The sequence below is a fragment of the Cyprinus carpio genome, chromosome A9 (genome assembly GCF_018340385.1).
Source record: "Cyprinus carpio isolate SPL01 chromosome A9, ASM1834038v1, whole genome shotgun sequence".
Lineage (NCBI taxonomy): Eukaryota > Metazoa > Chordata > Actinopteri > Cypriniformes > Cyprinidae > Cyprinus > Cyprinus carpio.
The window spans coordinates 25,829,648-25,856,394 of record NC_056580.1 but is presented as its reverse complement, the minus strand read 5'-3'; the positions used below and the strand labels follow the sequence as shown (position 1 = coordinate 25,856,394).

The window sequence follows — 26,747 nt, the reverse complement described above, 5'->3', positions numbered from 1 at the left end:
CAGAAGTGGTCTGAATGCACCCTGGATGTCTGGCTAACATCACGTTTAAGAACAAGGGTGACCACTTGTCCAGAAGTGGAAGTGGTCAATCTCTCTGAAGTTGATTCCTAGTGCACGTGAGGTTCTGATGGTCTGAGCTGTGGTCTGACCACACGTATCAATCGCAGGCTGCGCTCAGGGAGCCAGTAAATATTTTGCTCAGCCTGTTGCCCGGTTTCCACGATATTCCACTCACTCCCACCAGAATGTGCTAATGCTTTGCTTGCTCTCAAACTGAGTCCAGTTGAATGAGCTTAAATCTGTGTGTGGCTGTACATGCTTTCACAGAACCCGTAAAAGCTCTTTTTTCTTATCTGTAAGTTGACAGTGAATAGTGAAACAGCTTTGCTTAAGCCTAGCACACACCATAATACATTGCAGACTTTCAGCCTGTGCATATTTAAAGTCTCTAATTCTGTGACAAAGTCTTTCTGCTTAAAAAACTAGTAGCATGTATTTCTGGTATCATTCAAGTTATTGTTTTCATTTGAAGTTATTTTTGTCTGTTTGCTATTTTGAACTTCCTACTAGATAAACACTCTAGATAGGCAACTAACACAGGAGATTCGACTGACAATTGCAGGGGAGTTTGGCTTTAGCATGTTGCTAAGCTAATGACATAATACTATAATTAGAATAAAAATACAGAGAACACATAAATATCGAGTAAACCAATTAGCTGTTATTTAGATTGGACTATTTTAATTATGATTTTCCGTCACTAAATGGATGAATTATTATAGTGATTTTTGTCTTGGAAAACAACTTAAATAAATTGAGGTGCATTCCATCTGCTTTCAGTTACCAAACTCCTTTAGTTATGTATTTCTGTTCTCTGTTTTTGCATCCTTACTAGAGAAGACTTACACAAATCCAGTTTTATTTACACCATAGACTCTTGGGATCAAACAGAACGTGATGAAATATGCTCCAAAGTTGTTTTGAGGCTGCTCCAGAGCTTTATCCAGAAGTACACATTACACTTTAAATCCATGGAGTTTCTCTAATATTCCTGCTTTTTGTAATCTATGCTATTTGAATGGGAGCATTGTTCATAGTTTCAGCAGGCTTTTATGTGGTTCGATATTGGAAGTCAGTGCAGCTTTTGACAGAGAGTTAATTCTTAAGAGCTCGTTGGCAGTTTTCCATCGATTTCTTCAAGACATTTTGACATTTTTTATCATCAAGTATGATGAATGTTCTTCTGCAGGCCCTAAAAGTTATCTGTTAGAGATGACATCATATGTTTATTTTCTTGGCAGGAGTTCAGTCTGGTGAAATGTCACCAGATGAGACTTCAGTTCCTGGACGGTGCCGGACCATCAGTGAGGACCTTTCCCAAGATGAAAGCCCAACCCGAGGAAGCTCAGTCCGCTCCCCCATCCGCTGCATTTCACCCGAGTTGGCCAATACGATTGCTTTGAACCCTGGGGGGCGGCCCAAGGAGGTAGACCGAATGGATATTACCCCTAGTAATAATCCCAGAAATAAATGTGGGTGTATATGTGTTTGTGCATTTGTCCACCTGTCCTTCTTTCTCCAGAGACACATGCATAGCTACAGAGAAGCGTTTGAGGAAATGGATGGGGGTCCCGTCAGCCCCCCTCCGATCGCTAGTGGTGAGGCCCTACCCCAAACCCCTGCCTTCCCTGTCTCGCCACAAACCCCTTACTTCAACCTGAGTAAGTTTCCCCACTGGAGGAGGAGGGCGCCATAGAGCTGTAGAATCACTGCCTCACTTTGTCAACATTTTAAAAAGGGTCACGACCATCACTGATCATTGGTTCTGTTAATTTTGATGATCTAGAAAACACAAGTGTTTAGCATAGCAAGGAACTATAATGAAGTCCAGCTGTCAGCTGTTTGGATATTATTGGTATAGTTTTAAAGTAAAGAGTAAAGTTCTAAAAACTATAGAAACATGGCAAGAAACTACAATGAAGTCAACCTGTCAGTTGTTTGGATGTTATTAGTATCATAGTTTTTTTTTTTTTACTTTTTTTTTTTCAGAGGAAAGCTCTGTTTTAAAATCTAGGGACCTAGGCAACATCATAGGTGTGCTTCTGACACAAATGCTTTTCTAGAACATAGCCAGCATGATTATCGCCTTCTCTAAGCCAAATACTAAAGCAGCATTGCATACTGTATACCCGTTATGGAGAAAATGCATAGCAAGAAACTGAATAATCAATCGAAGATGGTGGAGAATGTGGGCAGGTGATGATTACAAATACAGTATACTTCATTCAGGAATTCATGCAGACTTGGGCTACGTTCGCACTAGTGCATTTTTGTTTTAAAACACAAAACTTTTCACTTATGCCTGTCATTTACACTTCTCCGCATTTTCGTTGACGACCGTGTGACATGAAGACTGAACTGCAAACTTTCCTGGCTTTGTTGTCATTTTTAGCAGCCATTGTGCAGCTAAATTCAGTATTTTATAATACAGGAGCTGCCTACATGTGTAAGAGGCGAGCTGTGCATAGAGCAATCATCGACAAAAAGTCCTTGTTTTTTTCTCAAATTATGTTCATTGTTGTACCTGTCAGTAACTGGCAACCAACTTCCTGTTTACACTTCATAATCTGAAGTGTCACTAGTGTAATCACTAGTGTAATGTATGTGGTAGACAGCAAGAAAGCTCACTAGGTTTTGGAACAGAACCATTGTGTTTCATAATTAGCACATCAGAATAGTGGTGTTTTGTTTTTTTTGTTTTTTTGCTTCTTTCTGTAAAGGAATCTTTAGGGCTAACATTACATTAACACACTGTCTATAAGCCAACCTGAGGTCTGGCTGTACTTAAATCCGACCCTACCTCTGGGTGTTTGTGTGAGCCAGTAGATATCATTAACAGATGCTGTAGTTCATTCACATGTTCTCAACGTTAAAGATGTGTGGCCTCCGTTTGAGTGATAACACACACTTTGTGTTGGCTCATAGACATGCATAAGTGCTCGGATCAGAAAGACCCCACTTGCACTTGCTCCCCAGCAATTCCGAATGTCTGTGGGCATGAGAAATGCTTTTTGTCAGCAGTTTTTTTCTGGGGCCCGCTAGCCTCCACAGTCATTGTATCTCAATGCAAGAACAAGCACATTTGCGCCTCAGGTTTCATGTGTGAATTAATTTCTTCAGTTCAGGTTTTTATAACCTATTGCTTCATCTTCCCATCCAGCATATTGTCCCTGCAGGTTTAATATAAAGCTGCTTGTAAAAGTCTGTAGCCTCTTTATAAGGTTAGACACACACAATGTTAAGCACAATGTTTTCCTTGGACTTCCACGGCATTTCTTTTTTACCAGACACCTCATTTGAAAACAAATCAAGTCATCCTCTTGAGCTGACATCTTACCCTGAGGCCACTTCACATTCAAAGCTCTTCAGACTAGTTCTGCTTCCACAAGCACCTAGATGTGGCTTCAGAGACAAAAACAGAGCTTCAGCCTACAGTAACACAAAACATAATCAATCAAATCTTGTCCTTTTGTGTTACATTGCCAAAGGATATTTAGTGAACATTAGGGCTAGGAGGTATATTGAATATTCATGATATACTTGCAATGGTTTTTCGGTGATGTAATGTGCTGTTTATTTACAAGCTTTTAAAGACAGTTTCATTGGAAAAGTTTTGTAATCCCTCTTTGTTTGATAATTAAGTATGAGAACAAGACTTGGTAAGTTGGCGTTAGAGTTGGTTCTCTAGTTCTATTCAGGTCAAGCTATCAGCTTAAAAGAATCAAATCAAAAGTCATTCATTGATTCTTTTGCATTACCATTAAAAAACTATTATGGTTTAATTAAAATATATGTAGGTAAATGTTTATAATAAAATGAATGTAACTGAAACTTTAATAGCAAAAAAGTTAAATCTTGTGAGTTTGATTCATTTACGTGAGTCATTTCACGTATTGTATGCATATTCACATAATATTAGCATTTTTCACATAACATTTTTCAAATATTAGTAAAAATACTTGTAGATAAATTTTGCTGTATTAATGTAATATTGGTGCATAGAAATGAGCATGCCTCAATATCATTATTTCTTCTGTTTAATTTAACAAAAAACAGTGCAAACCATGCCTTGATTATTTTTAATTAGATTTTTACTCTATTTTACTTTATGAATTAAATATTTTAATGTACTTAGCAGCAATGGCTGTTTAAATGGTGGAAATTATTGAAGAAATTATCATTTTAAGTCATTTCAGTGCAAAATTCATAAGTATTCAGATATATTAAACATCACCAAATGGCTGAAAAAAATATATAAGCAATATGTCACCCAGCCATAGCCTTTCTGGGTGGTACTTTTGGATTCCTGGGGAGCAGGTGACCCGTAGGGGCTACTTTTCTGTTCGAAGGTGGACAGACACTCAGATGCTCCAGTAGCCACTTTCTAGTAGCACGTCTCCGTGGCTCCCTCCTCCTGCAGAGAATGGGAGGCTGGAAAGCTTCCCTATACAACCCCCTCCCCTTCTCCTTGTGTCCAATGCTGAAGCACTTATTCTGCCAAACAAAGAATTGATTTGGATTCTTTGGTAAGTGGAGGATGCATGTGTGTCAGCAATTATATCAACTCAGGCCTGCCAAAATGCAAGCATATGCTCAGCCTTTCCCAGAATGCATGTGGAGAGCAGCCCTGAAGAACACATATCCAAAGACGTCATGATCTGATCTGATTTGACTCAGGTAGTCATTTCTAAATTTCTAAGGTGTAACGGGGTCCAAGACAGTGTGATTCCATCGCTCAAACCACAATCAGTGGACCACCCATTCGCCTATCAATCAACTATTGTGCTTAAACAAGGTTTTTAGTGAACATCCAGGAATAACTGTCTGAAAGAAAAACAGCACTTAATCATTGATCACCCCCCCACACAAACACACACATTTCGGGGGTAATATGTATTGTATTAGGCACTATGCTCCGACACATTTCGGGATGCAACGATACACGAAATTGATTATGCAAATTGAATTTGTGCAGTTTTATAAACACAAAACTCTTGCTGTCTTCAAGCGTGCTGCTTTCCACGCTCTGCATCCACATCACCATTCATTTTCCCCATTTATGTGCTCACACCAATCTTGTTTTGCGTGGCACCACTGTTTATTTGTTGTTTTTGAGTCACTCGTCCTGTTGTTCATAGCTATCGCTGTGTAGCGAGGTCTTAAATGTTTTCAGTGTGACGTTTTCGAGATCTGTTCAGCTGAGGTGTATTCTGTCTGCATGATCTGTCTTGTTATCGTTCTTTTGACTGGGCATCGTTACAGCGTGTGTTAATCACGTCATTAACTCTTTTAAAGAGGCACTTGCATGGCCTTGCCACAGAGCATGAGACATTAGCTCATTCCCCAGCCATGTCACATACTGAAATAGCCACCTCAGTCTGATGTCTTTAAAGTGTGTATCACAGTAGTCTCTCAAAGGCTGTTGGTATGGAATTTGGTTCTCTTTCATAAGATTGTCAAACACTGACACCTTGAAGATGAAAGTGGTACACACTGATCTGTATTTTAAGGGCTAAGGACCAAAAACATACTTTGTGCAAGTACATAAATGTGAATGCTTGGCCTATGCATTTCAAGTGCACCATCATATTGAACATGATTTGCTCCCACCGTAACAAACCTCAGCACTCAAGGGGGTGATAGAGTTACCTTCACTTGTATGTGCCATTAAATCAGATGTGTGTTTGGCTTGCTAAAAACATATCAAGACTGCTATATACATTAGCACCCCTTGCAGCATTACATAATGCATTATGAATTGCAGTCTGGCACATTTTGGAAATATGGCTGTTTAATTTAGTACAGTTCATTAACCAGCCAGTGATTTGTTAAAAATATTGACACATTTAGTCATGCTCTCTGACTCATAACAGCATATTAAAATGATTTATTAGATGCTACTTCCATATGTGAACTGTCCAATGGAATCTTTTATATCAACTGTCAAATGGATAAAGAAAAGCAATTTGTAAAAAATATTTCGTTTTTAAATGCTTTGTTTCAATTTAAATGTTTTATTGTTCAAATTTAAAATGATTTATCAGTTTATTTTAAATATTTTTAAATCTATAAATATATTTATATTTTTAATATTTCAGTTTAATTCACAGTTAAAATTTTTTTCATAAAAACATTGATTTGATTCCTGTTTTTATTTATATTTAAGTGGCTCTTCAGTCCTCCATAATGAAAAAGTCAGAACAGATTGAATCAGTTATGTGGGATGCATTCTTGCATTCAAAAACAGCTTGATGGAGTGTAACAAAATTAATTCTATTATTTTTGAAATGATTGACAACCCTGTTCCGATTGCAGCAATATGTGAAATTAAGCTTGCCAAGCTACAAGCATTTGCCTTGATGTACTTGCTTAAAGTGTTTTAAGTTGATAACACTCTGAATAATACATTTCTGTGTCGCTTTAGGTCGATCTCCACCAGGACTGGCCAAAACACCACTGTCCTTCCTGGGCTTGAAACCCCACAACCCTGCTGAGATACTGCTCAACCAGACAGGTTCAGGTGAGGCTTTAAACACACATACACAGAGATGCACATGAAGACACACATGGTCTTTTGGCTCTGGTCTGAGCCGCACCATGCTGTGCTCCATAAAGGGAGCTCAAATATATCTTGTGGGCCATATATCAAACTAACCTTTCATTTCTCCCTTCTCCTTTTCTACTCTCTTGAGCAGTGAGCTCATGTGTCTTTAAATGAATTGGTGTTTTCTTTTCATATGCAGTTATATTGGGATCATTTTACTGTGGTCTTTTAATGTGTGTGTGCATCTGTGGGAGAGAGTGAAAGGTTTTGTTCCAAAACCCAGTGAGCTGCCTACCTAGGTAGCATTTTAAGTGAACACTGGCACAAAAAAGTCACATTATTATGCAGCTTTCTAAGATAGCTCTGTGGCCAATTCTAAAGCATTAGTTTGGTATTGGGAATAATTTGTAATATTTTTTGGGAACAAAAATATTATTATTTTTTTTTATATTTTTACAATTTAAAATAACTGTCTTCTATTTTAATATATTTTAAACTGTAGTTTATTCCTGTGATGCAAAGTTGAATTTCAGCATCATTACTTTAGTGTCACATGATCCTTCAGAAATCATTCTAATATTCAGATTTGGTGCTCAAGAAACTTTCTTTTTATTATCAATGTAGAAAACAGTTGTGGCAATTTAATGTTTTTATTTTTTGGAAACTGTGAAACATTTTTTTAACAATTTGTAACATTATAAATGTCTTTACTGTAACTTTTGATCAATTTATTGTCCTTGCTGAATAAATAAATTTCTGTAAAAAAAAAAAAAAATAATAATAATAATATATCTGATATTTCTAGTGGAAAATGAGAATTTAAAATGGCTCAATTTAATTTAATATAATATATATGACTTTTTTTACTCAAAATTTAAGCGTGTTATATATTTTATTCTTATTAGAGTGTCACTTTGATATCTTTTTCTAGCACCATGCTAACACAACTTCAATTAAAATATGATATTTAGAGTTGCTACATTTGCAGCAACTCCAAATCGGTCACTTATGAGGATGCTGTCTCAGAAAGTAACTCCCTGTGTAAGCAGCAGTGGCGGTTCTACATTGAATTACACCCTGGGCGAGACCCCCCTTTCCCATAGAAAACTGCTTCGTGTTGGCGGCGCACAGGATTATTTATTTTATTTTTTTAACTGCTCGTGCCGCCCCCCCCGTGTATCATGAAAAAATGCCGCCCCGGGCAGCTTCCCGGTCCGCCCGTGCCAAAAACCGCTACTGGTAAGCAGTAGACAAGACAGCTCACTAGTTTTTGGAACAGAACCATTTTTTAAGCTGATTTATTACCCATTCTCTTTGTCCCAAGGATATATTTAATGTTTGATGATATGACAGTTTTTAAGCTTGATATTACCAAGCTTAGCAAAAAGATAGCAAAAAAAAATAATTTAATAAATAGTTTCTGTTAATGCAAGCAACGTTTACCATGTCTTCAGGGGTGAAGCTCATGAAAACAAGTCATCTTTTCTTTTCTTTTATCATTTCTTATTTCTATCCTTTGATTTTCAGGGTGATATATGACCTGGTCTTGTCTCAGCAGGTGTGGTGAGATTCAGGCCGGCGGGTGTAAACTATGTACTTTGTGTAGACTCAGAGGTAACAGGATCATATGGGGAGTTGTGGAGACTCTTTAGTTTGGAACAAGTTCTCATGCAGGGCTGATTTTAGCGTCGCTCCTCAGGGAATTAATTTGAGGCCTGCCAAAACACAAGAGCCATACATACAGTACACTCACTAACATTATTAGGAGATGATGTGTCACAGGGGCCTCCTTGTCTTACTATAGTTAACTTAACATGAAGTCATGTGCTTTTTGAAGATAAAGGATGTAACTTTGGGTATTTTAATCTGCACTGGGGCCTCCTGGTATTCGGAGCAACAAAAATGCAAATGAAGATAACATTGTGTTTTTTTTTGTGCGTGTGTTTCCCTTTTTTGTTCTCTTAAAAGTAATAATTCACACAGATGTGCAAATGCTCTCTTTGTTTTTGAACACTTGTGTCATCACAATTAATTTTTACTTCGTAAAATACAAAAAGAGACAAAGAGTAAGTCATATGGACCACTTTTAGATTTTCTAAGAGTGCTTTGTTTGCTTTTTAATAAAGAACCTTCCACTTTCCTTGTATGGAAAACAAACAGAGGTTGTGTTTTTGTGATTATGGAAGAAAATAATATTGGTTTAAGAATGAATAAAGCTGTTATCCTTGTTTTATCATGCTTATGTTGGCAATTATCCCTTCTTCTCCCCGTCTCTCTGAACTTCTACTATTTCTGTCCTATGATTTTGTTCTTCTGCTGTCTGGAAAACAGAGAGTGAGGATGAGGAAGGTAAGAATGTACAAGATTTAGAATTACAATGTCCGAACTCCCTCATCTTCTGGTTGATTTTTGTCATCTTACACATCACGTGTAAGTCGTCTCCATTCTCCATTAAAACTCATTTTCACTTGTGACCTCAATGACGTTTCTACAAGATTCAGGGTCAGATGTAAAAAAGTATTTATATTTTATCTTAGTTTTGACTTTTGTTTTGACTCTTCTAAACTCTTGTGCTCACAGGTATTTCTCTCTTTGTTTCTTTTATTCAGAGCCTCGTAGCTATGTGGAGTCTGTGGCCAAAGCAGCTGCAGGTGGGCTGCCAGCGTCGCCTGTGTCTCCAACATATGACAGCAACAGCTTTGCACGTCCTGTCGGGCCGTCCCATGCCTACAACGCTCCTCTTTCCTCCAGCAGCCCTATTCAGAGCCCAGATGCAGTGTAAGTGTCCACTACCCTCATGTTTCATACAGTGTTATTTGAGTATTATTTATATACTGTTCTAGTATAGTAATATTATATATGTTATATATTTTAAATTAACTTTTATTTTAACATTTTCAGTTTTGTTTTGAATTTTAGTTGCAATTTTAGTAATTTTTTTTTTTTTTTTTTGCTGTTGTTAATTTAGTTTCTTCTGTCATTTTGGTTTTATTTTGTATTTCTATTGAACTTTATTTTTATATCAGTTTTAATTTGAGTAATTTTATTACTTTAACTTTTATTTATGTATTATTCTAGTTACTTGTCAAAGCAATATTTTTAATTTTAGTTTAATTTTAATTTAGTTTTAGTTTAATTTAAGATTTATTTTATTTAATTTCGAAAGCATTTTTTAATAGTTTCACACACTGGTTTCATACTGGAATATCCAGAATTGAGTTTATCTTTGCAACTTATTTTGGTGAAGATCAGCCTACATAGGAAGAGATTGCTTTATCAACGTGTTAAATTATCAACCGTTTTAATTTTGGTTTTCTAAGCCATTTTTATAAATCCATGTTACAATAATAGATTGTCACAGAAAAAAAAGGAATAAATAATACCCAAACAATAATTTAATGAATGAATGATGTAAATGCTAATATGTTTTCATTATCCACATTCAGCTACATGCAGTTAAATGCAACCTCTGTTAAAAATTAGCATTTTTTTATGGGTACCGTATGTGAGATCAGATCTTTTTGATCACACTATAAATGCATCAGAATGCAAAATGCAATCTGGCTAAAAAGTATCCATGTACTGTCTGTTTACAAATGTATTATAATGTCAGACATAAAGCAGTCCATATTAACTTATCTTTCATAATCATTCTCTTGTTTTGTCTTCTTTCAGTGAAAGCACATTGACTGACAGCGGGGTTGGGTTGAATTCTTTGTCCCAGGCTGCTGTCGACTCTATCCTTCACTCCCAGCCCTCCGAAAGCACATACCAAACACCTACACCCTCTTACCCCACCTCTAGCAGCATGTTGGGTGGCTACATCACTCCTGATATCAGCCCCTCTCTGCCAGAGACCATGCAAAATAACGCCACCACCATCCAGCCACTCGCCGGAAGCCCTGGCACAAGACACCAAGCCGTCCTGCCCGACATGATGTCCGCTCCCGGTCTCCAGCACAGAATACCTAATCAGGATGTCCCCATTCTGGCCCAACAACCAACCCCGGCCAATGGTCATCTGCCTGGAATGGCCGGTAGTCCCATGCAAGGAAGACATGCAATGGTGTCTCAAGGAACGCAGAGCAGTCCGATGCTGTCCAGACAGTATCCTGTCACCTATGGGACTCAGAGTAGTCCGATTCTCAGCAGACAACCTATGGGACAAGCCGTCCAGAGCAGCCCCGTCCTCAACCAACAGGTGTCCCTAAATCAACCAATCATTCTGCCTAACCAAAGCAGCCCGGTGTTGAGTAGACAGCCATCCGTTAGCCAACCCAACCAGGGCAGCCCCGTCCTGAGCAGGCAATCCCCACTTACACATCCCAGTCAGGGCAGCCCCGTTCTGGGATGCCATCCGTCCCTAATGCAGGGTAGCCCCAGTCTGGACAGGCACCCAATGTACAGTGGTTACACTACTCCAGAAGAGCGACACGGAGCCCTTTCGCGCCAGAGCAGCTCCTCTGGATACCAGCCACCATCTACACCTTCTTTCCCAGTCTCTCCGGCTGGATACATAGATGGAGTGGGATTCAGACAGGGCAGTCCTGCCCCCCAACCTCAGCTCCCCGAAAAGAGACGTATGTCCAGCAGCGATCGCTCTACTGGTGGACTGTCCTACGGAACGCTCAACGGGAAGATGTCCTCGCCAGTGTCCAGTGGTGGCAGCACTCCAAGCGCTCATTTCTTCCACACGCTCCCTGATTTCTCCAAACTCAACATGTGCGGTAAGACTTTATAAGTAAATTCCAGTAGCCATCAAATACCAACTCAGTTGCTGAATTAGGACTGGAAACAGGTTGCAGCATTGTGATTTGTGCAGCATTGTGGTTTTAACTGTTATTGTGATCAAAATGTATGCTACTCTGGAAGACCAATGGTTAATTTGAATAAAGCTCAAACAATTTTTAGAGATGTTACTCTTTTAATGAACACAAATTTACATCTGCATCCTAACTCAAGGTTCTACTACTGTCAACTCAAGATACTGTCAAACGTACATTTCTAAGAGTCAAAAACATGTAATATTATTAATATTGCAGACCGCACTGCAAACTGTGCTGAAGATGTGGGTCATCAAAGTCAGGCAACACAAACCTGTTTCATGATTAACCCTCTGGAGTCGATTAACGCGTATACACGTTTTGGGGTATTTTCTCCTGATAACCCCGAAAAGAACTTAAATTACACTTTCAGTTTTGATCGTACAGATAAGAGCAATACATCAATCGAATCTGTAAAGGGTCTACATTTTTTTGTATACAGACATATAGCAATAGCATAGAGCAATATCACTAGAAAATGCAGAAACTAAGAAATTCATTATCTCTATTAAGATATTTATAGTGTTAAGGAAAAATGACTGGAAAATTGTAAAGAATAAAAAGGAAAATAAGTGTTTATCATGTTCTGACCATAAAGAGTAGTTTTAAAGGGGTCATGTGATGCAATTTCAAGTTTTCCTTTCTCTTTGGAGTGTTACAAGCTGTTCTTGAATAGATAAGATCCCTAAAGTTGCAGAGACTAAAGTCTCAAACCCAAAGAGATATTCTCTATAAAAGTTAAGACTCATTCAGGCCCTCCTAAAAGCCTCGTTTAAACACGCCCCCACGTCTACGTCACTGTGTGGGAAGATTTGCATAACACCGCCCAAATGTTCACGCAAAGAAAGATGATGTAATTTTTATTATTGCTGTAGTATTGTATTGTTACAATACTACAGCAGCCGCTATGTCATGGAGACGCTGTGTGTTTCGTTGTGAAAGCAAAAGTACTTTGTTTGGTCTTCCAAAAGAGGACAAAACTAGAAATCAGTGGTTAAGTTGTATTTACAACACTGATCCAGAACAGTTCAACCCAAATATTCAGATGTAAGTACATTTTCATATTTAAAGAATTTGCCACTGATGATTAAAACGCGAGTTTTGAGCAGTGTAGAGTAGGCTTGTTGTTTTTCATTTCTCTGATCACAAATGCAGACATGGTTTTATGTTTACGCAGCGCGATACGCAACTCAACGTGTAAAAAGACAGTATGAGTCATTATAATCAGTAATTATGTCCCCACTGGATGCTACAAATGCCTTGTTTATAATGGGTTTTATTGGTTTCGTCTGGTCGTGCCGGGAGACGGCATCACAGTATGGTAAGGGGCGTAACATTTCCATCACATGCTTGAGGTATTCGTCTAATCACAATGTACTGGATAGCTGGCCAATCAGCGTACACCTCGCTTTTCAGAACGATGAGCTTTGTGAAAATAGGCGCATTTCAAAAAGACGGGGCATAGAGGAGCAACAATAATGTACAGTATGTGGAAAATAATGTTTTTTGAACACATTGCATTACACCTAATTCACAAAATAATGTTATTTTTAGCAACGTCATATGACCCCTTTAAAACCACAATTAGTCTGCTTTCTACAACTTTCACTTAGGAGCAAACTAAAGAAATGTATTGCGATCATTTTTGGCCATGTTGCCCAGCCCCATTTCTACATATATTTACATTGTTAACAAATGGCCTATACTGACATGATATTTTGAGTGCTCCACTTTTTTTTAATATTCATAATAATAATTTATTGATTACTTGATTGTTGTTTTTATTGACAGACAACAATGAAGCCAATGTGCATAAATACTACAGATGAGCACCCACATTTATTATTGTTATTATTAATTTATTATTATTATTATTAATTGCATGTCTTCTAGGATTGCACTGAAATAGCATATTAATGAAAATTTGTGTCCTTGCTACTTTTATCATGTATTAATCATATTCTCAAAGCAGTACGACATTTGAAGCTGTTTTGTATTATGGAATTATACTTTGCAGCATGTCTGACAAAACCTGTGACTATATTCACATAAATTCAGCCATATTTATTTTAATAAATGACATTGCAGACAGTCTCTGGTTTGTTTCCAGAAACTAAGTGCTGTTATCTGCTGAAGTGATATGTAATAATACATTACATCTGCTTAATAAAGTGCATATTTCATTTCCCAGAAGGAAGTCCAGAGACCAGTCTGCACGTGAAGTTTGTCCAGGACACGTCCAAATTCTGGTATAAACCAGATATCTCCAGAGACCAAGGTAAGGACGTGGTATATGTGTGTTCCAGGGTTAATTTATCTATATTTAAACCACCAAATGGAGGATCATAACTCCTATAAACAGTAAAATATGTCTCACGCCACCCTATATGAGGTCAGTCGCTGTTGGTCTCCACATCTGGTTCTCCTCTGTGCTCTTATTGGATTAGATCATCTGCGCTGGAGTCCTTTCTAAACGCAAGCACATGCAGTGACATCACACGGCACTCGACATGTGTGCTCAGTTAAATCAAGCGAACATCTGCATCTGCTGCTTAATTATCTTGTCTTAACGATAACGAATAAACCTCCTTAGCAAGTTTTTTTTTTTCCTTCACTCACTCCCTATCTCTCTGTGTGTGAAAAAATTGTGAGGTACATTACAGCAATTTGTTAACATATTATAGCCTTTACCTTCACATCTTCAACTGGGGAATGATGAGAAAATGACACATGGTGAAAAAAACATTTACATTTAATCATATAGCAGACGGTTTTATCCAAAGCGACTTACATAAAGTAAAAAAAAAATAATAATAATAAAAAATTGTTTAAAAAAATCTGGCGAATAATAATAAAAGAAAATATAATAATATAAAAATGACACACACACAAAAATTTATAAACAATTGGTGAATGTAATATAATAATATAAGAAATATTCTGGAATATATATTTAACCAAACTTCATCTTGTAAATGCTTACAAGTGCAGTTTGACTGCCTCCGTCAGTGTTTATGGAATAATATTATTATAATGATAACAGTTATGAAATTCTATAATAATGGCACATATGCCGCATGGACATTATTGACAAGCATTATTTATATCCATTATTTATTATTTACTGAGTTCATTTCAGTTTTGACTGACAAAAGGGGGGGAAATATTTTATATTATATTTTATTTATTTATTTTAATATAATATAATAATGGATATTATACTAGACATTTATGACTACTCTTTAAATTAAAATTACTCTTGATTATTTAAATATGTTTATGAATAATATGAATATATGTATCTGTTATTTAAGAATAATATATAAACACATTATATTTATATTGTAAATGATTGAAAGAGAGCATATTTTGTTTTAAGTTAAATGTCCAGTTTAATGGATAGAATCTTTACACACACACACACACACACACACACACACACACACACACACACACACATATCATACATACATATCTATATATATATCTAATATATATATATATATATATATATATATATATATATATATATATATATATATATATATATATTATAATATTATTATATATAATAATATATAATGGTTAATAGTATTATTTTTTGTTGCACAATAAACAGAACCTGGGATGTCATACATTTTGGATTCATATAGCTTGTCATTGATTATATTTATTTGAATTTTATAAGACTGAATCTGCCATTATATTACAAAATAAACTGCCTTTGTGATTTACTCCTCCTCACTGTAGCCATCAACATGCTGAAAGATCAAGAGCCTGGAGCCTTTGTCATTCGGGACAGTCATTCATTCAGAGGGGCCTACGGCTTGGCCATGAAAGTTGCCTCACCACCTCCGACTGTGCAACCTACAAAGAAAGGTATTTCATGTGCCTGCTCCAGGCATGCGGCTAATGCAGACAATCATTTGCCAGATGTATTCCAGACAAGAGATCTGGATCATAATCAGACAAACACATTCACACACCCAACAACATACACTGAAACACATGCTTGAAAACCAAAGACAGTGGTTTCCCTGCACTACCTTTCAGAAGATTTAAAAACCCTACTTATTCTTTTTACTCAATATTATTGCATAGATCTCTGAAATAATGGATTCTGATTGGTCAGTCATAGCATTCTTTGGTCACACGTTTTTGTATAATGACACTAAATTGACCACTGTACCATACAATAATTCAAACAATTAATTTATTTGTGTAGATTATGTCCATTTAATAAAATAATTAATGCATATATTTTTATTTTGATCATATTAAATAAATGGAGATGGTCTACTGTTTTTAAGATCACGAGAAACATAAATTCAGTCAATTGTGTACAAATTTGTAATAAATATTGCAATGCAAATATGAACAAATACAGTACTTTTAGTAAATTTACGGATATCAACATGGGGTTTCATTTAGTAATTTAAAGTCTGTTTCACAAATGATAGTGTTATTGGTTGTTTTTTATTATACTGTTTTAATATTTTAATTTCTTACTCAATCATTATTTCAGCTGGAGATGTCACTAATGAGCTGGTGAGACATTTCCTGATTGAGACGAGTCCGAAAGGCGTGAGACTGAAGGGCTGCCCTAACGAGCTGTACTTTGGTAAATCAAACTGTTTAAATTCTGTAAAATCTGTTCTGAAACCTATTAAACTGTGTTTAGTTTTAGCATGTTGCAAACACATTAAAATAGTTGTTTTGAATTAGATTGAACCATGTTGGATCAATTTGTAACTTTGTACATTTTCAAATGAGTTTTGCCTACGTAGCCTCGTTGCTCCTCATAGGCTTGCGAACACTGACACAAGAATTTGTTGAATGTTCACTAATGTGAAAGTAGTAGAACAAATGCTTGTGTGGTTTTCGCTCTTCAATACAAGTTAACATGTGAATCCTTCCCTTTAAATCAAGCTGTCCGTGTTGCTTCCAGAAAGCTGTAGAACATATGTAGTCCAAACGACAGCATGGGAGCAGCTGACATTATTAAGTACATCTTAAAGACAGCCCCTCTCTAATTTACTGTCTGCTGACCACATTACACGTAGGCCTAGTATATTCAATGGTACAGTGCTGTCCTCTCCAGTATGCCCCGTTCCACATCAAATAAGGAGACATAAAAATCAGGGCTGGGCAGCTCGCGTTACAGTAACCATTGCATAAGCATTTGTTAATTATGAAAAGCAGAACAGACAAAGAAGAATTGTGATTTGTGGGAACGAAAGCAGGTGTGGGTGAAATTTGGCATGATTTCTCGGTTGTCGGGAATAGCACTTGTGTTAATAAACATACAGAGATATTTAAGCTCCACTCCTCCGGCTGAATCTCTGCCAGGACACCCACTGCTTACAGGAACAGTTCACCCAAAAAAATTATCATGTTTCTCATCATCCTGTCATTCCAAACCCCTCTGCTGTTAAATTTTGCTGTTCTTACAAAAGGTGAATTTCTGTAGAATCTTTAAGCTACTGTTTATTCCGTTCACAGTGACCACGGTTGTCAAAAAGGACAAAAGCTCCATAAAAGTATCGTAGAACTTGTCCAACCAACTTAAGCGCTAAGTCTTCTGAAGTCATATGATTGCTTTGTGTGATGAAAAGATCAAAATGTTTTTGTTTTTTTTCGCTGAAAAGTTTGCACAGTTCAGTGTTGTGTCAGGTTTTTGGTCTTTATGCGTCTTGTGGCTGAACATCACTGACCTCCAATCTGACACAATGCTTTTAACAGTGCCATATTTGATTTTTAGTGAAAAACAACTTACATTTAGATCTCTTTTTTTTTTTTTTTTATAAAACTGTTCAGAAGGCTTGTATTATAGTGCACCAGTCATATTGACTGCGTTTGTGACTTTATGGTGATTCATGTCTTTTTGTTTTGGAGCTTGACAACATCTTGTCATCATTTCATTTCAAATATTGAAAAGAATGAACATAATTCTACAAAATGTCACCACTTAAAGAAGAAAGTTGCATTTGGAACAACATAAAGGTGAGTAGCTGTTTAGGAGTGAACTATTCCTGTAAAGGGGCCTTAAAGTAAACTATCCTCATTTCCTGTTAGTGTTGATAAAATCGGATTGCTGAGGGAGGAGAATTTAAAAGCTAATAATAACATTTAAAATTGGCATCAAGGACTCCTTTCCACTATCAACTTGAATATTTTGCTTCCGCTGTTTCTTGTGAGCAGTAGGAAACATTCTGCCCAAGCAAAGTCTCTCCAGATGTTTTTTTTCCTAATATAGTCAAATATTTGAAGGAGAGGTTTAATAAAGAAAGACTCTGGAGGTTAAACCAAGTGCCGGTATGACTGTCCCTCCTAGCATCCAACTTTCGCTTAGACAACTGGTCAGCAACATGGATTTATGGTGTGTCAATGCCTGGCATCAAAGTTTGAACGCTTCAAGAGGGTTGTAATGTAAAGTATGCCCTCCACTGATTTCTGCTTGTAAATCTGACTCTAGTTTTGTTTTCATCTTCTGTGTTCAGGCTGCCTGTCTGCACTGGTCTACCAGCACTCAATCACTCCACTGGCTCTACCCTGCAAACTAGTCATACCAACCAGAGGTGAGACACAATATCACTTTCTCTACACATACAGTAGGGTCCAAAAAGACCTCATTCAAAAACCTGTGTGAATTATTTAGACATGACTTTTTACGTGCACATCTATAAATGCATTTGGTAAATGTTTTATTGTAGCTTCTGCACATCCTATCTCTCTGAATAAAACGTTTATCCATCTAATGGGAGTGCATATGGTTTTTTGCATATTTCAGGTTTTTTTTTTTTTTTTTTTTTATGCGCACCTTGGTGTTTTTTATCCAACATATTTTTATGCAATATCACACAATTTGCAGAAAAAATTAAAGGAAGCCTAAGCATCTGAACTCTTTTGTTCAAACATTAAAGTTTGATTGATACTGTTGTTAAAGCAAAACATAAAATAAAAAAAACACAAATTAGTAAGACCAGATGCATACTTTATGTATTCCCAATGTGACTTTTGTGTGTTTCAGTGTTTTTGTACATGCTGTACATGCCTGCTCATCATGACCTCACTTAGCTGTGCTCTTTGTCTTGATGATGTATGTCCTGTTTGCCCGGTGTGAATAATTGTGAACATTTTCCGAGGTCTGCGTATTAAGCTGGCCTCCGTCCTCAGCCAACTGCCATGTGCCATCCAGGTGTCAGGGGGCATAAAACAACACACCTTAATGTGTGCATCTTTGACTTTTCAAACACTGTGTGACAGCGTGTTAGCCAGGCGCTTTGATTCCTTAGCAAGCAATGCATAGCAAGAATTTTCGCAGCAGAACAACAGGTCATAGCACTCAAATGGACGGTGTGCACAGTCTATATTTTGACCCGGTGTCATATTTACAGATCCTCTAGAGGACTCTCCTGTGATCGCAACACCAACTAACCCAGCGGCAGAGATGCTCAAACAGGGTGCAGGTGAGAATATTTACATGAATTTTTAATAGTATAAAATCTTTTTATTTCTCTAAACCTCATAAAAAGCAATGTTCCAGATTCAGGTTCAAATTAAGATCTACTGATGGGATTTGTGGCACAGTGTGGTCACCACAGAAAACAGCCTTTTGACTCATCTCTCAGTGTTTAAACAAAGCAATAATCATAGTTTCAGTAAGGCACTTACACAAGAAATACATGGACAAGACAACAAACATTTAACAGTCGGAAATGCTGGACTGTGTTTCGATATTTTGAAACAATATTTAAAAAATATATAAAATAAAATAAAAATGTCAAGAATAGAAAAGAAAACTGAGGATTAGTCAGTTATATTTTGTGGTAATCAACATTATGCCTTAAGTGTTGGCAATAGAGGTAATATTTAAAATATTGATAGATATAATACATTGAATTTGCATGTAAATGCATGAATGGAAACCCAGAGAATGTGAAATTAATTTTAAACAAAAGTTCATATTTTCTTGCTTCAACTACAGTGAGAAAATAGATATATTTTATAGGGGTAAAAGAATATCTACTGTCAAAAAGGTAATAAAGTTAATGTGTAACAAGTTTAAAAGCAGTATTTTCTTAAAAGCATTAAAGTTTAGTGTGTTTAGCACTAAATCCCTAAAGATGTGGTTGATGTGAATTTATCAGCAATATTTTTTCTTCTTAGATCTCTGTTTATGCTCTCTAGATACACTGAATGCGGGTTTTCTGCATTAGTCCAAGTGTTAATGCAGTCATGCTAGCTTTTTGTTGCTTGTTTATGATCTGATATCAATTCTGAACCTACTGCCATGTTCTTCCCCACCCTGGTGTCACTCCTGTGGAAATGATTTAGGGCAGAAGAGTTCATCTGACTCCCATGGTAAACCCAGTGATGCTCTGCGTATTATATTCATTTATCTGTGTCATTGTGTTTAACCTGACCTAGAGAGAAAACCACACTCCTCTTTTACTACTGTCTGTGCATGTGATGGTCCAGCCCTCCAGAAGCACCTTCTCCTGTCTGCTAAAAACTGTTCGGCTGCTGTTTTTTTAGCTTTTTGTCAAGGGCTTGATTTGTATTTCAAGAACACCTTTCTAAATGAATATGGCATGTTCTTTCATGACTGATGTTAGATTACTGTGCATGGATCTCCTGATAGATGATACCAGTGGTTCTCAAATTCTTTTAAGCTCTGCCTTTGAGAGAAGAAAATTCTGAGCTCTCTCAATCACGAATACTAATCAGTTGTCGCCACATTTTGGTAAAGTACATAATACTGTTGAACTGTAGATTAAGTTATTTTTAAAAGAAACTTTACCTGCATTTTCTTCAAAATGCATTCAAAAATACATAAAATAGTTTAAAGATATGTTTTATGTATAATAAAAATAAATAAATAAAACATTAATACTGATTTGTGGGAGCAATATTGAAGAGTAATTCACCCAAAAATAGTAATAAGAAAAAATAAGAATAATACATTTAATAGAAAAAAAGAAACTGCACACAAACTTCAAACTTCAGTGTTCTTATTGTTAATTGCAAATATTAAAAATAATTTTCCTTTATTGAAACAGCTTAAATTAATTATAAATATTAGATTAAAAAAAGAAGTTGAAGTACTAAAATTCCTAAAACTGAAATACAAATAAATGAAAGCTAAGTAAAAATAATAATAAAAAAAAACAGATTTTGTAAAACTTAAAATTCAAATGAAATTGGAAAATATAAAAATAAAGGCTAATTCAAAATATTTATAAATACTATAATAGTACATATTTAGTATAAATAACACAAAAATAACACTGGTGAATCATCAGTGAAGCATGTTTGAAAATGTTTATGAATGAGGGTTCAGAATTTATGCCAATACCTCCGACCCATATTTTGAGAACCACTGGATTATGCAAATGCAGAATATACTAATGATATGTGTGTGTTTGACAAAGTCACAGTTATGTATGAAGACCAGTGTTTAAGGCGCATCTGCATTAGATAATGCAGTTGTAATTTAATTCTTTGCGGATACCACCATGGTTATTGATCTATGCATGTTTTCCTGTCTTTCCCAGCATGCAATGTCCTGTACATAAACTCGGTGGATATGGAGTCTCTGACTGGGCCTCAGGCCATCGCCAAGGCCATCTCAGAAACCATGGTAGCCAGTCCCGCACCTTCAGCCACTATTGTTCACTTTAAGGTGTCGGCACAAGGCATCACTCTCACTGACAACCAGAGAAAGTGAGTTTCTTTCTTTCTTTTTTCTTTCTTTCTTTCTTTCTTACTTATTCTTAATCTTAATCTTAATGTATTCCAAGGCTACATCCGAACATGTTTTAAAAGCACATATCTGTCGTTTCTTCAACAGGCTTTTCTTCAGACGTCATTATCCCATCAGTACGGTCACGTTCTGTGACATTGATCCACAGGAGAGGAAGTAAGCAAACCCTGAAACATTAGCATTAACTTTAACCACAGCAGTCAATGTCACAACATTTCTATATTGATCAGTGGATCTGGTGACAGGATCAGAATTATATTGAAGTCTATTAGGAGTTGTCAGCATTTTTAGCAGTGCTTGTCAGGCAGTAAGGCTGTTAATGTTGCTCATTATTACAGTTCAAGGATTTTTCAAAGCTTTAACTTAATTTTTAAGTTTCAAGGTTCTTTATTTGTCACATACATATTATGTACATGTGATGTAGTGTTTTTTTCTTAGTTTCTCACTCATCCCACAGTGCAACAACAAACATAACCAACAATTATAGAGACACACACACACACACACATAATAAAAGAGAGAATGTAATAAATATACTAAAATAATAAAAAATAACAGAAAAGGAATATAGAATTTTTGTAAAAAAAAAAAAAAAATGTGCAAAACTATACACACTAAGAACCATTCAGAACATCTTGGCATTAAGAGCGACAATTTTTTATAAATACATGAGCTAGTACTACTCAGAAATTGGTGGAAACAACAAGTAATACATTAAATTAAACATGAAATTTTGAAAAAGAAAGACAGAAAGGAAATGTCTATTTTTTGAAGTATTATTGATTTTTCTATTTTCAAATCATTACTCAAAACTCATGCTTTAGTATTGCTTTAATGTGTGATTTTTAATGCAGTTATTACATTAAAATTTATTAATGCCGTATTGCGTTATTGTATTGATTTTCAGACATTTTATCCCTTGTTCCTTGAAAAGTGCAATATAAATAAAATATATAATTTTTTAGTTATGCTGTAAAGTTAAACAGCTATAATCTGTTTCAATGTCGTTCCAGGTGGAGCAAATCAGAAGGTGGCACTGCAAAGTAAGTTTGGATAACTTTTGCAGCTTAGCAGACGTGTTATCTGAAAACAGTTTAGATATGTATCAGCAAGCTCTGCTCCCCCTTTCTGGTGCATCATGGGATAGAGAGCCTTTGCTCAGGGCTATCATGATGAATGAGCAGGATTGTGATCTCGGCACAGAACATGACACTAACATGCTAACCCTCACATACATGTGTCATGATTTACCCTCTGAGGCCACACACTACATACATGAAGGATAAATACAGTACTTCTCAGATGCTTCATCATTCTCATAAGTTCTGTCATGATTTTCTCACCCAAGTTGTTCCAAACCTGTATGAGTTTCTTTATTCTTTTGAACACAAAAGACAAGATTTTGAAGAATGTTGGTAACCAAACAGTCACTGGTAGCCATTGACTTCCATAGTATTTTTTCCATACTATGGAAGTCAATGGCTACCATCAGCTGTTTGGTTACCAATATTTATAAATGATGAAAGAATTTGTATTTACTTTTTATAGAGACAAAAAGGAGACCATTTCATTCTAAGAACCACAGAGATGATTTTTGGCCCAAAATAACCGTATGATATGATCCTCTCACACCCAGTCTGAGCAGATCTCTTTACTAAGCACTTGAGTTTTCAAGCACAAGGCACTTTACACTCTCGGTGCAATGAGGCATGTGACAGCCCTCACGGCTCGATCTGGGCTCCTTCTGAAAGACATCGGGCTGGAACAGCAGTGTTATAAAGCGCTGTGCTGTTGATGCAGTGGGCAGATTTTATACATAGGAGGAATAGATCATTGGACTGGGCTGAGGATGAAAGCACATGATGTTAGAGGCATTCATGATGAACAGCACTTCTGCTGTTGTGGTTCAGGAGATTAGAAGACAAACAGTGTATCAAGATTTTTTTTCTTCTTCACAGGTTCTTTGGTTTTGTGGCCAGAAAGCAAGGCAGCACGACAGACAACGTCAGTCACCTGTTCGCCGAGATGGATCCCAATCAACCGGCCACGGCCATCGTCAGCTTTGTCTCTAAAGTGATGACCAACTCTCAGAAGCAGTGAACTCTTCACGCAGCGTTGCTTTCTGGAGGACTTTCATTTTGCTCTGTTTGAATTCTTTTTAAGTTTCTGTTTTTCGTTCTGTATGTTTGGGTGAGAGGCTGTGTGTATGTGTGAGGAAGGGTTATTTGGATGGCAGTGAGGAAGAGGGACAGAGGAAGTGCAGTGTGGGCGTAGAGGAGTGAAGTACAGAGGGGAGGTGATCTTCATCTCACACGGAAGGGACGTGGAAATGATGTTGGTGATTTTGTTGCTGTTTTTTTTTTTAAGAAAAAAGGACAAGAAAAAGTAAAAAAAAAAAAAAAAAAAAGTTGATGAGGGGGCTGAAATGTGGGGCTGGTGTACCAAAGATAAGAGAGCAGTAATCATTAATCAAGCATCCTTGTATATCTTGGTAAACCACGGCTGCTTTGTCAAAACTGTACATATGAACTGAAGCATCACCTCTTTTCCTTCTGTTTCTCACACTACAAGTGCAAGACCCTTTCATTCGTCAGCTAAGAGTCCACTCTGGATAAACTCAAAACCTTGTGGGGATTTTAAAGGTCCCCTGCATATAACAGCAGAACCTACAGTAGCAGAAACTAAAAGTAAGGATGGGTTAGATCAGTGGTTCCCAACCCTGGTCCTGGAGGCACCCCAACACTGCACATTATACAATATCTCCTTTCTCTGACACACCAATTTCAGGTCTTGGAGTCTCTACTAATGAGCTGATGACCTGAATCAGGTGTGTTTTATCAAGGAGACATGCAAAACATGCAGTGTTGGGGTGCCTCCTGGGGGGTTGGGAAACACTGGGTTAGATATTCCCATCCTTAAAGATGCTTTTCTGAGAGAACATGGGATGGTGGACTTGTTTCAGTAATTCAGCGACTCTGTTCACCTCTAGACCATGAATATTCAGCAGTTGCCACTTGGAAAGTCTAAATTTCCAGATATCTTGGGAAAGTGCAATAGAATGGCATTTGAAGGCAGACTGACAGATGATGTGTAAGGAAAAAATAATGGCAACACCATTTTGCAGGTGTTTGACTGCCAACAAGTGTAGCAACCAAATTGCATTCATTTTAATTGTTATAATGGTCCAAAAAAATAATATATTTTTTTTTATTTGTGAACATTTATCATTGTCTGTGCATTTATCTGTTTGCATGATGTCATGCATTTCAAGTCACGTTTATTTTAAAGTGCTTTATACAAAACAGATTTAAATCAACTTAAACAATAAACAGGAAAATTAGCAAAATTAATCAATTATGGAACAACTTCCATTTCAGCTGTAAAGCAGCTTTACAAACAAAAGTTTATTTTTTGTTTATTTTTTTATTTTTTTAATTGTGTGATTATTGAACTTAGTTTAGTTCAGTGTTGATTCAGTTCACTAAGTGTCAATGTTGGAAAGTTCATCATTTTTAAAATGATTTCTAAGGCAGCTCTACAGAAGACAATAATCATATTATCCAGCTCAATTCAAATTGTTTTTTCATCGGATAGTGTCAATGGAGTCAAACAGATAATAGTTTCTGAATATAAATTATTTTCAAGTGAGCAAGCCAAAGGTGACAGTGGCAAGGAACCAGAACTCCCATCATTAATCAAAATGTTGCATTCAGCTCTTTCCACTTGAGTGTTTGGGAAATTCCCAAATTGGGATGGACATTTGATTTTATATGCTGTTCTATTGCACTTTTCAAGCAGGTAGTTGTAAACTTTGAGCTGAATTGAACACAATATAACACAGATTTCTCAAGACCTTTTATGCATGTGTCCAGCGTCAACTTTCAGTTCCTGGTCTCCCCTTGCTAGCATCCATGAGCTGCTGCTGTGCTCTCTTCTCTTCAGGTCTGAGTGTGTGTCGTTGTGTATCTGGCAGTAAGGTGTGGATCTGTCACTGTATCTCTATGCCTTGCTTCAAACACACTCACACTATCATTCTACCCCAAAGTAAGCTAAGTATATATATATATATATATTATATTATATATATATATATATATATATAAAAATACAACAAAAAGTGATTTAACTGAATATTTATTGTATTATTATGTTTTTGCTACTTGTTTTTTTTTTTTTTTTTTTTTTTTGCTTCATGTTAACTCTTTTACCCGTAGATATATTGTATAGTCTACATAAATATTAGCCTCCAAAAGAAATTATCTTTATTTTGGCTAATATTTCAAAATCGTGAGATTTTGAGAAGTGTTCTATGATATATGGTGTAAAGTGTATGTATTTGGAAAGCTTGTCATTATTGGATATTTTCTCACGTTTTCCTTTAGCTTTAGTTCGACATAGACTGTAAAGTAGAACTCACTGTCGCTTTTGCATACGTAAGGATTACATCCTAAAGTTCCTTTGGATAAAGTGAGTTGGCTGATATGTTTACTGCAAGAGGTTTTGTGTAAAGAAAAGTAAGGAAGCGTCTTTATTTTTGTATTATTGTTATTATTATTTTGGCGTCCTTTCCCTCCCAGTGTTCAGCCCTCGGTGAAACCCACTTGTTTCGCCGCTCGCAGTGATTCTCTCAGGCAGCATTCAGTATTTTGTTTCATACTGCCATCGTGAGGCACTGTCAGGTATTGCCAGCCATATCATCATCTATGCATCCTCTACAATTCCCTTAGATACACAGACCCGTTCTGGACCCTTACTAAATTTAGATTAAAAGTAATACTGCAGTGTTTTAACTGTGATTTGCAGAGAAAGTCCCTAGCAATTCTTTAGTTTAAGCAGGATGACAACTGTCCTATGTCTCCCCGATTAGGGTGTCTTGCTTTTTTTTTTGTATGTAAATCATTTTTGCCAAAGATTTTATTTCACGTTTGTATGCCTTAGTTTGAGAATTGATCACTGTCTGGTCGTGTGTGAACAATGGCTTGTTGTTTTTGGCATGGGGGTCTGTTTTGACTCGATGCACATGCTATATGACGTGTTCCACTGTGTTTGGTTGCTATGATTCCCTTGTGTTTAGCCTTACAAAACTGCTCCAAAAGAATGCAAAGCACTTAATGATCAAGAGCTGAAAAACAGCAAAGTATCAAATAATATGACTGCTTCAGTTATCCTAACAGCAACACCATGTTTACACTGGAAGCATCCAGCAGCGTGAGGTCATGTATACTGGACGCTCGAGGCTATACTTCAATCAAAATACAAGCTGTGGAAAATAAACTCCTATTTAAAAACTGACTTTGCATGGGATGTATTAAAATAGCGACTTTCCCTATTTCCCTATTAGGCCCATTCTTATGTAAGAAGTTGTTTTTAATTTAGTTTACATAAGAATTAATTAACAATTTACACAGTCATTTTGTTCAATCAGTTCATGAATGAGGTGCACTTTGCATTGCAACAGTTGAGTACATATGGGTAGATGGTTTAACTCAATAGGCCAAAGATCATTTATCAGTCTGACTTTGACATAACAATCAAGTTATTTAAATACATACAA

General features: G+C 36.4%; 1 protein-coding gene across 15 annotated transcripts in view; it reads left to right on the top strand.

The window, feature by feature from the left end:
• The window catches only part of LOC109094866 (tensin-1-like), a 220,440-nt gene extending 196,025 nt beyond the window's left edge, over positions 1 to 24,415 (top strand). For 10 of the 15 annotated variants that reach the window (XM_042764241.1, XM_042764250.1, XM_042764252.1 and 7 more), the window contains 16 exons: positions 1,302 to 1,486; positions 1,583 to 1,721; positions 6,485 to 6,580; positions 8,936 to 8,953; positions 9,214 to 9,382; positions 10,280 to 11,331; positions 13,619 to 13,705; positions 15,178 to 15,306; positions 15,953 to 16,048; positions 17,928 to 18,005; positions 18,825 to 18,896; positions 19,765 to 19,791; positions 20,985 to 21,153; positions 21,281 to 21,349; positions 22,207 to 22,236; positions 23,152 to 24,415. In XM_042764241.1, coding sequence (XP_042620175.1) covers positions 1,302 to 1,486; positions 1,583 to 1,721; positions 6,485 to 6,580; positions 8,936 to 8,953; positions 9,214 to 9,382; positions 10,280 to 11,331; positions 13,619 to 13,705; positions 15,178 to 15,306; positions 15,953 to 16,048; positions 17,928 to 18,005; positions 18,825 to 18,896; positions 19,765 to 19,791; positions 20,985 to 21,153; positions 21,281 to 21,349; positions 22,207 to 22,236; positions 23,152 to 23,293 — 2,558 coding nt within the window. In that variant the 3' untranslated portion in view covers positions 23,294 to 24,415. The remainder of the gene's footprint in view (positions 1 to 1,301; positions 1,487 to 1,582; positions 1,722 to 6,484; positions 6,581 to 8,935; positions 8,954 to 9,213; positions 9,383 to 10,279; positions 11,332 to 13,618; positions 13,706 to 15,177; positions 15,307 to 15,952; positions 16,049 to 17,927; positions 18,006 to 18,824; positions 18,897 to 19,764; positions 19,792 to 20,984; positions 21,154 to 21,280; positions 21,350 to 22,206; positions 22,237 to 23,151) is intronic. The other 5 variants (XM_042764243.1, XM_042764248.1, XM_042764249.1 and 2 more) reach the window with 5 other exon arrangements.
• The last annotated feature ends 2,332 nt before the right edge of the window (positions 24,416 to 26,747 follow it).